We start from the raw sequence: 14,156 nt of genomic DNA, 5'->3' as shown, positions 1-14,156 counted from the left end.
ACCTTACTCTGAATATCTTTATTGCAAAACATAGCTGTAATTTAACAAATAAAGGCAAATAGCTTGATTATTGCAATCAATTCATAGCCATTAATTGCAAATGCATTTATTGACCTTGAGATATTAACCATAGATGTGAATATGGATGCTTAGGTTAGAAAACATGAATCAGATATCTTAAGGCACGACTCACAATATAAATAGTGTTTGTTTCGCTTAATTAATCATGAAGCATTTAACAATTAATTATGGCGCCTAAGAACGGATTCCTTCTCTTCTATTGCTTTTCCTTCATTTTTTTCCTCAACATGAACATATTGTGGGGTGCCACTAGTCAAGATAGAAAGGCAAGCATTATCTTAATTAATTTTTCTTCAGTAATTAGCTGTGTTCGATCTCTGTTATGTGATGATTAATCAAATTTTAATATAAGTAATGGCTTTCTTTCATTGTTTGAATTTTCATTGAAATGATGCAGGTCTGTATAGTCTACATGGGTTCACTTCCTGATGGGGACTATTTACCATCATCACACCATGAAAGTATTATGCAAAAAATTGTCGAGGGAAGGTAGCATTCTTCTAAATCCAAAGAGTTTTTCTTTTCCTTTTCTTTTTCTTATTCTTTTTTTTTATAAAGTCTTTTAAATTCCCCCTCTTAATCTGTGTGCACAGATCTGTCAAAAATATATTGGTTAGAAGTTACACAAGGAGTTTCAATGGATTTGTTGCCATGCTTACTGATCAAGAAAGAGAAAAGTTGGCCAGTAGGTTCTCTGTACAGTACGATACATTTCATGAGTCACTGTCTGAATTAGCTAGCTAGGGATATCTTTTATTTTGTTTCAAAAATATATTGAAGCATATATCTTCCAAATGTGATATGCATGCAGAAATGGAGGAAGTGGTCTCTGTATTTCCAAGTAGAACTCTGCAGCTCCATACGACAAGATCTTGGGATTTTATGGGTTTCAATGAATCTGTTTCTCGAAATCGAAGTGTTGAGAGTGATCTTATAGTAGGTGTCATAGACACCGGAATCTGGCCTGAATCAGAAAGTTTCAGTGATGAAGGTTTTGGTCCTGCTCCCAAGAGGTGGAAAGGTGATTGCCAAGGTGGCAGAAATTTCACTTGTAACAAGTAAATGTTCTCTCTTCTCTGACAACTTCTGATGCTTATTAAATACATACAAGTTACCATTTGGCTACTGTTAACTATTATTTTGGTTTTAGCCATACAGAACTAACATTTTAACATTGATATATATATATATATATATATACACGCTGGTGGTTTTACAGAAAAATTATTGGAGCTCGATATTACTCTATACACGATGAATATGATACAGCTAGGGATGAAGAGGGACATGGATCCCATACTGCCTCTACGGCGGCTGGAAACAGAGTAGAGGGTGTTAGTTTTTTCGGACTAGGTCAAGGCACTGCAAGGGGAGGGGTTCCTTCTGCAAGAATTTCTGCATATAAAGTCTGTTCTGAATTTGGGTGTTCAGATGCAAATATATTGGCAGCTTTTGATGATGCTATTGCCGATGGAGTTGACATTATTACAATCTCAATGGGCACACGACATGCACGTGATTTTTCGCAAGATTCCATTGCAATTGGGGCTTTTCACGCGATGGCAAAAGGAATACTGGTTGTAAATTCTGCTGGCAATAGCGGTCCTGAACCAAGATCAGTGTCGAGCATCGCTCCATGGATGATGTCTGTAGCAGCCAGTGGCACAGATCGCTTGTTTGTGGACAAGGTTGTTCTGGGAAATGGAACAACCGTAGTGGTACGTATATCACACTCTTTGCGTTGGATCCACATTTACTCAATGAAGTTAGCCATATATTCCTACCCAAATTTCGTATTATAATTTTACTAATCATTTTACACGAACAGGGTTATTCCCTTAATGCTTTCACTCTGGAAGGAAAACAGTTGCCGCTCATATATGACGCTGCCAGCCCGTATGTTTCTCCTAAATTACTCTTTTGTACTCTTCAATTCCTATCTGAAATAATTGTAATAATAATAAAAAAATAACCAATCTTAAATTCTTGTTGCATTACAGGACGTGTTTAGATGGGTCTTTTAATACTAGCTTGGTGAAGGGGAAGATTGTTCTATGTGATCAATTTCCAGGATATTCTGAGGCTAAAAAAGCTGGTGCTGCAGGATCAATCATGAAAAATGTTGTTGACAAAGTTTCCTTCGTTGTTTCATTCCCAGCGTCGGCCTTAAGCTCTGACAACTACAACAGCATGATATCCTACATAAACACTGCAAAGTATCCATACCCGTATTAGATGAAAAATTCATTTGTATTTCATTTCAGTAAATAACTCAGTCTTTGCATCTGGATTTACAGAGAGCCTCAAGCAGAAATACTAAAAACTGAAGCAATCAAGGATTCAGATGCTCCTGTTGTCGCTTCTTTCTCTTCACGAGGACCCAATGAAATTGCACCAGACATTTTAAAGGTATTTATTTATTTATTTTCCGAAACTAATGTGCTCCCCTCTAGAAATATTTATTTGCATATGCTGATTTGATGCTAAAATGTAATCAGCCGGATATAAGTGCCCCTGGAGTAGATATCCTGGCTGCATATTCACCTATTGCTCCAATATCTATAGACCCGGAAGATAAAAGGCGTGCTAAATATAATATTCTAATAGGAACCTCCATGTCCTGCCCGCATACTGCTGGTGTAGCCGCATATGTTAAATCATTTCACCCTGATTGGTCTCCTTCTGCCATCAAATCAGCTATTATGACTACTGGTAATCCTTTATCATCTAAACTCATGGTAAATTTGTTTGTAAGTTTATGTTTCTGTATCATCAAATTGTGCTCTGCTTGTAGCATGGCCCATGAAGTCTTCCAACAATGAAGAAGCTGAATTTGCATATGGTTCGGGGCATATCAATCCAATTGAAGCTGTAAAACCAGGACTTGTGTATGAAACTTTCAAACAAGACTACATAAATATGCTCTGCAGCATTGGTTATGATGAGAGAAAAGTTAGAAGCATCTCAGGAGATAACAGCACTTGTCCTGAAGGCTCAAAGCAAGCTTCCCCAAAAGATCTCAACTACCCTTCAATGGCAGCTCAAGTTTCAGCTGGGAAGCCTTTCACAATCAAATTTCCAAGGACAGTTACAAACGTTGGCCTTCCAAACTCCACTTACAAGGCAAAAATCTTGCAAAATGAAAAATTGAGTATCAAAGTTGTACCTGAAGTTCTCTCTTTTAGGTCCTTGAATGAGAAGAAGTCTTTTAATGTCATTGTTACAGGAATGCTAACGGGACAACTTCTCTCTGCTGCCTTGGTGTGGTCTGATGGCAATCATAACGCCAGAAGCCCAATTATTGTACATGCACAGGGGGCACAAGGCTAAAATATATAACGCGATATGTGTAGTTGGAAATGGAATAAATTGAACTTCAATTGCTTGCTGTACGCCCATGTTTCTTCTGAAGTTTTATTTCACTGCATAATGCCTCGGTTTTATCTCAGGTCATAACTAATCTAAAAAATTTATATTCAATGTCTATTTTAATAATTTGCTAATACCATAGAATTACATATCTAAAATTCAATAATAATACGGATACAAACTTTTGTACAAATATTATGTATACAAAGTAAGGTGTCATCATATCATTGATTGGATGATTTTCAGATGGCTTACTTTATTAATTACATTAAATTTTCTATTTTCATCTATCTAAAATACTTTAAAGAATATCAAAATCACTAACACACCTGTTAGAATTAACGAAGGAATAACAACCATCAAACCTAATACGCTCTCTTAAGCTACAATAAAAAGCGCCAGGGATAAAAAAATGCTGAGTCAAAAGCACCACCTCTGTGCCATTACCCTAACATCTAATCTCTAATGAATTCTATTAGTCAAATACAACAAATGCTATAATATCTAATAAACTACTCAAATTTTCTAGACAGTACTGCAAATGATATTCATCAAATCTCATACCTAAATTCATAAACTATTAACGAAACATTAAAAGAAAATTAAGTCAATGAAATGCGTTATTTAATTAAAGCATATTCAGTCATAATTTTTTTATTATTAATTTGATTTCATTATCCTTAAACCTCTTCAAACCGACCGAAAAAGCGATTCCTTTTTAAATGGGGCCTCCTGGCCTCACATCATGGTTTTGCCTAGACCCAGATAATGATTTGTGCACAGTGAAGTCGAAAAAATTGGGGCTGCGTTTCACAGCCAAAGCTGAAAATCTTTAGTGGCATTCTATCCAGCTAGTTGAAGTACGACAGATGCCTTAAAAAGTGGCTAAATTCAACAAGCATAAATTTATCTGTGCTCGTCTCTTCGGAGACATACGATAAATTTATCTGTGCTCATTTATTTTGCCCTTTCTAGAATTTCTTAAACGGCATTTTGAAGGGGAAAAGAAAAAACACCTGCAGAAATGAGAATGCAAATGACTAGAAGCAGATACACTCATCAAAGATTATTATACATGTATAGTGCCTTGATCTGAGTACAAGATTTAAACTTCACTTGAATCTTAGGGAATGCTGCATACAATTTGGAGTTGTTTATGCATGCACAACAATTGGACTTCTAACCCAGTGATTGCCATCAGACCACACTAGAGATGCCGAAACAATTGCTCCATGGGGAACACCTTTTCCAGTGACAGTCACACTAAAAGACTTCTTCTCATTCAAGGACTTAAAGGAGAGAACATCAGGAACCACTTTGATACTAATTTTTAAATTTTGCAAGACTTTTGCCCTGTAAGTGGAGTTTGCAACGCCGACATTCGTAACTGTTCTTGGAAAGTTGACTACGAAAGACTTTCCAGATGAAACTTGAGCGGCCATTGACGGGTAATTGAGATCTTTTGGTGGTGCTTTATCTGAGCCTTTAGGACAAGCGCTGTCATCTCCTGAAATGATTCTAACTTTGCTCTCATCATAACCTATGTTGCAGAGCATTTTTATGTAATCTTGTTTGAAGGTTTCATAAACAAGCCCTGGATTTATAGCTTTTACTGGATTGACATGCCCAGATCCGTATGCAAATTCGGCTTCTGTATTTTTGGAAGAATTCATAGCCCATGCTATAGGAAGAACAAAACTTGGGGATTCAGAATCATTAACTTACACGTTAAGTTATCATAACATTATGAGTTTTGATGGAAAAAGATTACCAGTAGTCATAATTGCTGATTTGATGGCAGAAGGAGACCAGTCGGGATGGAATGATTTAACATATGCAGCTACACCAGCTGCATGTGGGCAAGACATGGATGTTCCAGATATTATATTGTATTTAGGTTTCCTCTTATCTTCCGAATCGATAGAAGCTTGAGCAAGAGGTGAAAATGCGGCCAATATATCTACTCCAGGGGCACTGATGTCTGGCTGAAATGATTTTTGAGCATCAGATCAGTATAATTCATAATCGTATTTACATAGGTGACAACGCTAAGTTTTAAAACAATGTATACCTTCAAGATTTCTGGTACAATTGCATTTGGCCCGCGTGAAGAAAAGCCAACGACAACAGGGGCATCAAAATCCTTAACTGCTTCAGTTTTTAATATTTCTGCTACAGGCGTTCTATAATCCAGATACAAAGAGTGAATTATTTTTTGGAAAAAAATAAAATGAAAATAACATCTTCCTAAGGATATAAAATATATACTTTGTAGATTCCTTGTAGGAAATCAGGCTGCTCAAGCTATCCCGGCTTACGGCCACTGCTGGCAATGAAACAACAAAGGAAACTTTGTCGAATTCGTTGTTTAACAAGACTGTTCCTGCAGCACCAGCTTTGCGAACCTCAGGATAGTTTTTAAATGATTGACATATAACAATCTTTCCCTTAACTAAGCTACCGTTAACGCACCCTGGATTACACTCCCTGAAATTGAACAAAATTTCCAAATTTTTGTTTTTGTTCGAGGAAGAAAAAGATTTGAAATGAAACATTAAGAAGAAAAAGATTCGCAATGAAACATTAAGAATAACGTACTGAGAGGAAAGTTCTTGACATGATTCAGAAATTTCTTTCCCATATACCAGCGGAAATCTTCTTCCTTTCATAGCGAAAGAATTAATTGAATATCCCTGGAGTATAGAGATAGTTAGAATGCTTATAGAAAGTTTGGATGCATATAGACTTGCAAATACAAGAACTTTGATTCTTACAGATATTGCCTTTCCATTTCCAAGAGCAACTTTATCAACAAATAGACGATCTGTAGTACTGGCCGCTACTGACATCAACCACGGAGCTACGCTAGCTGTCAAACCTGGACCACTATTGCCAGCTGAATTTAAGGTCAGCACTCCTTTTGCCATCGCATGAAAAGCACCAATTGAAATGGCATCCTCGCTAAAGTCAACTGCAGAATCTCCTCCTATTGATATTGTTATAATGTCAACACCATCAGCAATAGCATCATCAAAAGCACCCAATACGCCCGCTGAATTACACCCACCAGGAAAACAGACTTTATATGCAGCAATTCTTCCAGAAGGAACACCTCCTCTTGCAGTGCCTTGTCCCACTCCATAAAAACTAGCATCCTTCACTTCATTTCCACTAGCTGTAGAGGCAGTGTGAGATCCATGACCCTCTTCATCTCTAGCAGTATCATATGGAGCTGGTGTGTAGTATCGGGCTCCGATTATTTTGCTGCAATAACATCAATATATATCAGTTGTAAATCTCAACCTTCTCTGAATTTACCTTAACAGCAGTCTAGATTACACAAATGAACTTATACATCTGTTATGCTTCAGAAGCTCCCAAAAGACGGGGAAAAAAAAAATTACTTGTTGCAAGTGAAATTTTTGCCACCGTTACAAGCACCTTTCCACTTCTTGGGAGCAGGACCAAATCCTTCATCACTGAAACTCTCTGATTCAGGCCAGATTCCAGTGTCTATAACACCGACTATAAGATTACTCTCAACACTGCGTTTTCGAGTAATAGACAAATTTAAGTCCATGAAATCCCAAGATCTTGTAGTATGAAGTTGGAGAGTTCTACTTGGAAATACAGAAACCACTTTTTCCATGCCTGCATATCACCGTCAGAAACAATAGGGTAATTCAAAAAATAATGGAAAACGGAAAAAAGTACCTTAATTCAAGTAACACACGAAAGTACTGAGTAGTACTTACTTGCCAGCTTTTGCCGCTCATCAACAGTAAGCTTGGCTGCAAATCCATTGAAACTCCTTCGGTAACTTCTTACCAGTATGTCTTCTACAGATCTGCACTCACATGTGCGGAGGAAGAGTTCAGAAGAGAATCTAAACAAATAATTGACTTGACTTATAAGCATACCACCTGCCCACAACAACTTCTTGTAGTATATTTTGATGTTGTGATGATGTTACGTATTCCCCTTCAGGAAGTGACCCCATGTAAACAATATAGACCTGCATCATTGTAATGGTTATGACAAAAGAAAGCAAACATATGTCTGTAGATTTAAAAGTTCTTTGTAAACCGGACATTTCAATGCTTAACTGTAGTAATTCGACATGTTTGTTTTTTCATAATCAGAAAATAGAAAACAACTAATTGCTGGAAACTAAAGTTAATTAATATTTACCTTTCTATCTTCATGAATGTTACCCCACAATGTGATCATGTTGAGGAAAAGGACGAACGACAAGCATTGTAAGAGGAGGAATCCATTCATAGCCATATTGCTCTATACTTCATGTTATTGAGAAACTGTGTCTTTTTATATTATGGGTAGTGATTCAGGAGAATGAATGTTTATTAATCTTCCTTATTCATAATCCTTGATACAGATTGCATCTTATCATTACAGCTAATCGTTTCTTGGAATTATCAACTTATATACCTTTATTGCATGAACTTGGCTTAGTTTTCTAAACTGAGATTAATCAGAATCAAGTGCAATAATATGTAATCAGAAACTACAGAAAATTCTGAACCGTTTATTGCAAATAAAGAAGCACAGATAAGATTATGAACTGATGCAATGAACCTGTTTTCTTTTCTGATTGCATGCACTTAAGGAATTAAAGACTTAAAAGGATATTATTTTTTTTCATGCATTTTCTATAAATTCTAATAAAATTCCAACATGCATTAACAGTTTCTTTGGCTATCTGTTTCTCTCCTTGTAAATTTCCGGAAGTCGCACAGCTAATTGAATTTACTTCAAAGGGTTCTTCCTATGCCCACTTAGCCTCTCTGAAGTAAAAAAACTTGTAAATCACTTTTTTATGTTCTGTCCTCAGAAGGCTCTCTGGCCCGATAAACAACAACCCGTCATATATAGCAGCTGGGTAACAGGAACTGGAGAGATAATAAAATGTAACCAAAAGATTGAAGGTTGGAAAATTTATGAATTCTAGATGCTATACAAGATATTAATGGAACATGTTTTGTATTTGCTTAAGGTGTTTGAGGCTTCATTGCTTTGTCGAGGTGCACATTATACGTATAATTTGTTCATGCATTTTTCTTTTTTCTTTTTTCAAAAAAAATATTGAAAGTAAATGAGGTTTATTATTCCTTGAATATCAAATTATTTGTACAATAAAACCTTCTTCCGCAAATGATTATTCAAATATTTTCAAACTTGTAAAAATGTGTTTGAAAGGTTTTATTGAGGAATTTCATAATGAGGATTAATTTTGTGTAAGAACTATAATTTTTGTAAGTAACCTACTTCTCCACCATAATTGGCTTCTTATGGCAAATTAAAATAAAAATTACAAAAAAATCGAAAAAAATGAGAATAAAAATTACTGAGAAGCAGATTACAAATTGAAGATCATTATTTATAGTTCACTGAATACAAGACCAAAAATTACTAGAAACTTAAGAAATGTTGTAACAAATTTTAGATTAATCGGGGAATTTATTCCAAGACTAAAACAGTATAAATATCATGTAGAATTTCAGCCTTGTCCCTGTTGTGTATGCACAACAATTGGACTTCTGACGCTATGAATGCCATCAGACCACACCAGGGTAGCTGAAACAACTGTTCCAGATTCTGGCAAACCTTTTCCAGTTACAGTCACAACGAAAGGCTTCTTCTCATTGAAGGACTTGAATGTGAGAACTTCCGGAACAACTTTCACACTAATAATTGTAAATTTTTGGAAGATTTTTGCCCTGTAAGTGGAGTTTGCAAGCCCAACATTCGTAACTATCCTTGGAAAGTTGACTGTGAAAGGCTTTGCACGTGAAACTTGAGCGGCCATTGACGGGTAATTGAGATCTTTTGCTGATAATTTATTTGAGCCTTTAGGACAAGTGCTGTTATCTCCTGAAATGCTTCTAACTATGCTCTCATTATAACCGATGCTGCAGAGCATTTTTATGTAATCTTGTTTGGAAGTTTCATAAATGAGCCCTGGATTTACAGCTTTCACTGGATTAACATGCCCAGATCCAAATGCAACTTCAGCGTCATTAACTTTGGAAGAATTCATGGGCCACGCTACAGACAGAATAAAATTTGGAGATTCAGAAACATAAGCTTACATATTAAGTTATCGGAACATTATTAGTTATTATGAAAAACGATTAGTACCAGTAGTCATTAGAGCTGACCGGATGGCAGAAGGAGACCAGTCCGGGTGGAATGATTTAACATATGCAGCCACAGCAGCAGCATGAGGACAAGCCATGGAGGTCCCGGATTCTATACTGTATTTGACACGCCTTTTATCTTCGGGGTCAGTAGATATTGGAGCAAGAGGTGAAACTGCAGCCAATATATCTACTCCGGGGGCGCTTATATCTGGCTGAATGATGTTTGAGCATCAGATCAGCATAATGCATATAACTATTTCGATTGGGAACAGAACGAAGTTTAAAAGAAAATATACCTTCAAGATGTCTGGTAAAATGGCATTTGGCCCGCGTGAAGAAAAGGAAGCGACAACAGGAGCACCAAAATCCTTAATTACTTCAGTTTTTAATATTTCTGCTTCAGGCTTTCTGTAATCCAGATGCAAAGATTAGATTATTTTCTGGAGCGCAATAAAATGAAATATACCCACTTGCTCAGGTTATTAATACTTTGTTGAATTCTTGTAGGAGATAAGGCTGGTGAAATTCTCCATGCTTACAGCCACTGCTGGCAATGAAACAACAAAAGAAACTTTTTCGTATTGATCATTGAACAAGATTGATCCTGCAGCACCAACTTTGTGAACCTCAGTATACCCTTCAAATTTTGAACACATAACAATCTTTCCCTTCACTAAGCTACTATTAATACACCCTGGATTACATGCCCTGCAATTGAAAAAAGTTTCAAAATTATTGGTTTTTCTACGAGGAGGTAAAGGCTTGGAATGAAACATTAAGAAGAACCTACTGAGAGGAAAATTCTGGACATGATTCGGAAACTTCCTTCCCATGTACCAGGGGAAACTTTTTTCCTTTCATAGTGAAAGAATTAATTGAATAGCCCTGTTGGTTCATACAGATAGTTAGAATGCTTATCTAAAATTTGGATACATAAAAGTGTTTGCAAATTGCGAATACAAGAATCTGTGATTCATACCGATAATGTAGCTCCGTTTCCAAGAACAACTTTATCAACAAATAGGCGATCTGTGGTGCTGGCTGCTACAGACATCAACCATGGAGCTACACTGTATACGAAGCCTAGATTAGAACCACTGTTGCCAGCTGAATTAAAGGTCAGTATTCCTTTTGCCATTGCGTGAAAAGCTCCGATTGCAATGGCATCCTTAATAAAGTCAACTGGAATATTTCCTCCTAATGAAACTGTTATAATGTCAACACCATCAGCAATAGCATCGTCAAATGCAGCCAATATGTCTGTTGATGCACACCCTGAAGGATTACAGACTTTATAAGCAGCAATTCTTGCAGATGGAACACCTCCTCTTGCAGTGCCTTGTCCCACTCCATAAAAACTAGCATCTTTTACTTCATTTCCAGCAGCTGTAGAGGCAGTGTGAGTTCCATGACCATCTTTATCCCTAGCAGTACCGTCGGTTGTATAATACCGAGCTCCAATTAATTTGCTGCAATAACATCATCAGTATATGTCAGCAGTAAAATCTCGACCTTCTATGGCTTTAACTTAATGACCGTCAAGATTAGCCAAAAGATGACTTATATATGCTAAGCTTCAGAAGCCCCCAAAGTAGAGAAAAGCATTACTTGTTGCAAGTAAAATTTTTGCCTCCGTTACAAGCACCTTTCCACTTCTTGGGAGCAGGACCAAAACCTTCATCACTGAAACTCTCTGATTCAGGCCAGATTCCACTGTCTATTACACCTATAATAATATTACTCTCAACACTGTGTTTTCGAGTAATAGATTGATTTAAACCCATGAAATCCCAGGATCTTGTTGTATGGAATTGTAGAGTTCTACTTGGAAAAACAGAAACCACTTCTTCCATGCCTGTATATCAGAGTCAGAAAATTTAAGCCTTAATTTAAGAAAACAATCAAAATGTTTTGTGAAGTCAACTAACAGTCAAAAGTACTGGATGTACATACTGGCCAGTTTTTGCCGTTCAAGGTCAGTGAGATTGGCTGCAAATCCATTGAAACTCCTTCGGTAACTTCTTACCAATACGTCTCCTACAGAGCTGGACTTTACATAAACGTGGGGAGAGATGATTAAGCTCAAGAGAATTTAAACAAATATTTGACTGATTTTAAAGGAATACAACCTGCCCTCAACAACTTCTTGTAGAATACTTTGATGGTGTGACGACGTTACATATTCCCCCTTGGGAAGTGACCCAATGTAAACAATATACACCTGCTATGACAAATGAAAGCGAGCATGTAGTCTATAGAATTATAACTTTTGTAAACTGCTCATTTCAATGCTTAACCTATGGTAGTAACTCGACGAGTATGTTCACTCATAATGAAATGGAAAATAAAGAAAAACTAGTAGCTGAAAAACAAAGCTAATTAATTAACACTTGCCTTTCTATGGTCATAAGTTGCAGCCCACAAAGAGGTCATGTTGAAGAAAATGATGAAGGACAAGCATTGTAAGAGAAGGAATCCGTTAATCTTAGCCATTCTTTGTATGCTTCATCTTGAAGCGAAACCAATTCTATTTATATTGAGAGTTGTATGATTGAGGATAATCTAGACTACGATCTCATGTTCAATAAGCTTCCATATATTCATTTTCCTTGATATAGAATGCATCTTGCAGTATACAGGTATTCGGTAGTTGGAATGATCACCAATTTACATATCTTTTGATTGGACGAACTTACTATATAAGTTTTCTGATAGAGATTTCATATTCAGAAATAGGAGTAATAATGTGTAATTAGAAACTAATCATGATTATTGCAAATAAGGAAGCGCCCAGATCAGAATTCAGAATATGTACCAGTACAATGAACTGGAGATTTTGTATTAAATGGTGGTTTCTTTTCTGTTTCTTTTCTGTTTGCATGCACTTATGGAATTAATGTCTTAAGAAAGAAATTTTTTCATGCATTTTCCATTTATCCGAACGAAATTCTAAAATACATTAAAAACTCTTCTGACTATTTAAGTTCTATATGAGCGACAAGGAAATTGAGTTGTTATCAGATAATAACTAGAAGGAAAAATAAATAAATAAATAAAAGAAAAGAAACAACAAAAACATCATTTTGTGCATTTCTCGGTACAAGCAGCCCAATGGCACCAGCTCTATGATTATGAGCTTTCTTCTTGTAAATTGGAACTGCCCCAAGGTACTACTTAATAAAATCTTACCTTTTCACTAATTTACTATCTAAACATCCCTCCGTGCAACCCCTGAAATCCAAGACTTGAGTTTTTGCTCTCTTACCATGAATAAAATTTATATGTTAAAATTGGTATAGAGTGCAGAATTTACTGGCCATGGAATTTGTTGATGCGAGATTCTGGTTTTCTGCTCGTCCACGACTAGGATCTCTCCTCAACTAACTCGTCCACGGCCAGGATCTCTCCTCATAAAACTTCTTCTCCGCAAACTCCTGCGTACACAGAGACAGGTCAGAGCATGCCGGGTGTTTTCCCGGCGTAAACCCTCCGACGCTCAAGTCAGAAATGTAGGCTTTGCCTTTTTGGGAAAAACGACCACTAATCTTATGGCTCTTTTACAATTTCTTAATAGAAAGCTCTCTTTTCTTAGTTGTAATCTAAAAAAGTCTAACCCTTTTACCTTCGTTGGTTACCCTTTTATAAGCTTCCCTTGAATCCGGGCCTTCCAACAATCCACGTCCATCACCTCCCCAACTCTCGGAAGTGGATGCTTCATTATCGTAGTCGTGGCTGGATGGGCTTCCTGCCTTGATTCTCGGGCAGGAGTGCACGTCTCGCCAACCATCATTGACCGAGTCTCCCCACCTCAACCTCTAGCAGGAATGGTTTTATCCTCCTAGTAGGAGGCCGGCTCCCACTGTGGCCCCGTGGAGGATACATTCGTGAACGAGCAGAATATTCCTGCTCGTGTTCACCTGCTACATGACTTCTGCAGAATATACCTGTTCGCGGAATCCTGCTACTAGATACCTGCTCATCATGGCTGGTCTTGTCGAAACATGTCCCCCAAACAAAATTCATCACATTGACTTTTGACACAGTGCGGAAATTAGAATTATAAATATGATTCAAATAAATTTACTAAAATAAGACAAAGCCTAAGATAATACTAAATATTAAATTAACTTAAAATCTAAAAAATTCCTTATTTATTCTTGTAACATCTTTTCCATATACAAAAGGGAATTCTGATCCTGGTAGTTCGAAAGAATTAACTGAATTCCCCTGTACATGTAGACAGAATTAGGAGCAACAACACCCAACCTACGATCGTAGGTTTTCATGAAAAATGATTAAAATTGATAAAACTTTCCATTCCGTAGAACAACTTTGTTCAACAATTTGGCAGTCGACGTGGCTTGCTCCCAAAGTTAGAACGCACGGTGCAACACTTGATACTGTTGCAGATGTTGGATCACTGTCTCCTGCACAATGAACGGTTGGTGTACCTCTCTCTATTAGGACACTAGTAGTTTATTTTAATTTCTTTCTTATCTTCATCGCTTTTCTCTTGAATTCTTTAATCAAAACTCTAGAACCCAA

General features: G+C 36.8%; 3 protein-coding genes across 3 annotated transcripts; 1 reads left to right on the top strand and 2 right to left on the bottom strand.

The window, feature by feature from the left end:
* Positions 1 to 42: 42 nt before the first annotated feature.
* LOC18035000 (subtilisin-like protease SBT4.5) lies at positions 43 to 3,473 on the top strand. Its single transcript, XM_006424879.2, has 10 exons — positions 43 to 347; positions 479 to 570; positions 675 to 766; positions 893 to 1,139; positions 1,301 to 1,799; positions 1,910 to 1,977; positions 2,082 to 2,297; positions 2,379 to 2,490; positions 2,580 to 2,793; positions 2,876 to 3,473. Exons 1-10 carry the CDS (start codon positions 249 to 251, stop codon positions 3,409 to 3,411), a joined length of 2,175 nt encoding a protein of 724 aa, XP_006424942.2. The 5' UTR covers positions 43 to 248; the 3' UTR covers positions 3,412 to 3,473.
* Positions 3,474 to 4,541: 1,068 nt separating this feature from the next.
* On the bottom strand, positions 4,542 to 7,737 carry LOC18035358 (subtilisin-like protease SBT4.5). The gene is made up of 10 exons (XM_024179935.1): positions 7,642 to 7,737; positions 7,374 to 7,465; positions 7,206 to 7,297; positions 6,855 to 7,101; positions 6,225 to 6,714; positions 6,049 to 6,143; positions 5,719 to 5,937; positions 5,522 to 5,633; positions 5,222 to 5,435; positions 4,542 to 5,131 (listed from the first exon to the last, which is right to left on the bottom strand). Exons 1-10 carry the CDS (start codon positions 7,735 to 7,737, stop codon positions 4,605 to 4,607), a joined length of 2,184 nt encoding a protein of 727 aa, XP_024035703.1. The 3' UTR covers positions 4,542 to 4,604.
* Positions 7,738 to 8,876: 1,139 nt separating this feature from the next.
* LOC18034057 (subtilisin-like protease SBT4.3) lies at positions 8,877 to 11,840 on the bottom strand. The gene is made up of 8 exons (XM_024179245.1): positions 11,565 to 11,840; positions 11,220 to 11,466; positions 10,591 to 11,080; positions 10,402 to 10,496; positions 10,101 to 10,319; positions 9,908 to 10,019; positions 9,610 to 9,823; positions 8,877 to 9,516 (listed from the first exon to the last, which is right to left on the bottom strand). The coding sequence occupies exons 2-8, from the start codon at positions 11,462 to 11,464 to the stop codon at positions 8,969 to 8,971; spliced, it is 1,923 nt and encodes a 640-aa protein (XP_024035013.1). The 5' UTR covers positions 11,465 to 11,466; positions 11,565 to 11,840; the 3' UTR covers positions 8,877 to 8,968.
* Positions 11,841 to 14,156: the final 2,316 nt, after the last annotated feature.

Source organism: Citrus clementina, unplaced genomic scaffold, assembly GCF_000493195.1.
Source record: "Citrus clementina cultivar Clemenules unplaced genomic scaffold, Citrus_clementina_v1.0 scaffold_8, whole genome shotgun sequence".
Classification (NCBI taxonomy): Eukaryota; Viridiplantae; Streptophyta; class Magnoliopsida; order Sapindales; family Rutaceae; genus Citrus; species Citrus x clementina.
This window is presented reverse-complemented; position numbering and strand designations above follow the sequence as displayed.

Excerpts from the sequence above, each read along its gene's own strand:
- LOC18035000 (XM_006424879.2), top strand. The coding sequence starts at position 249 with ATGGCGCCTAAGAACGGATTCCTTCTCTTCTATTGCTTTTCCTTCATT. Across the intron at positions 348-478 it reads CCACTAGTCAAGATAGAAAG|GTCTGTATAGTCTACATGGG; the intron begins GCAAGCATTATC and ends GAAATGATGCAG. Across the intron at positions 767-892 it reads AGAAAGAGAAAAGTTGGCCA|AAATGGAGGAAGTGGTCTCT; the intron begins GTAGGTTCTCTG and ends ATATGCATGCAG.
- LOC18035358 (XM_024179935.1), bottom strand. The coding sequence starts at position 7,737 with ATGGCTATGAATGGATTCCTCCTCTTACAATGCTTGTCGTTCGTCCTT. Across the intron at positions 6,144-6,224 it reads GAAATGGAAAGGCAATATCT|GGATATTCAATTAATTCTTT; the intron begins GTAAGAATCAAA and ends TCTATACTCCAG. Across the intron at positions 5,132-5,221 it reads ATCAGCAATTATGACTACTG|CATGGGCTATGAATTCTTCC; the intron begins GTAATCTTTTTC and ends TTCTTCCTATAG.
- LOC18034057 (XM_024179245.1), bottom strand. The coding sequence starts at position 11,464 with ATGGAAGAAGTGGTTTCTGTTTTTCCAAGTAGAACTCTACAATTCCAT. Across the intron at positions 10,497-10,590 it reads GAAACGGAGCTACATTATCG|GGCTATTCAATTAATTCTTT; the intron begins GTATGAATCACA and ends ATGAACCAACAG. Across the intron at positions 10,320-10,401 it reads TGTCCAGAATTTTCCTCTCA|GGCATGTAATCCAGGGTGTA; the intron begins GTAGGTTCTTCT and ends TTTCAATTGCAG.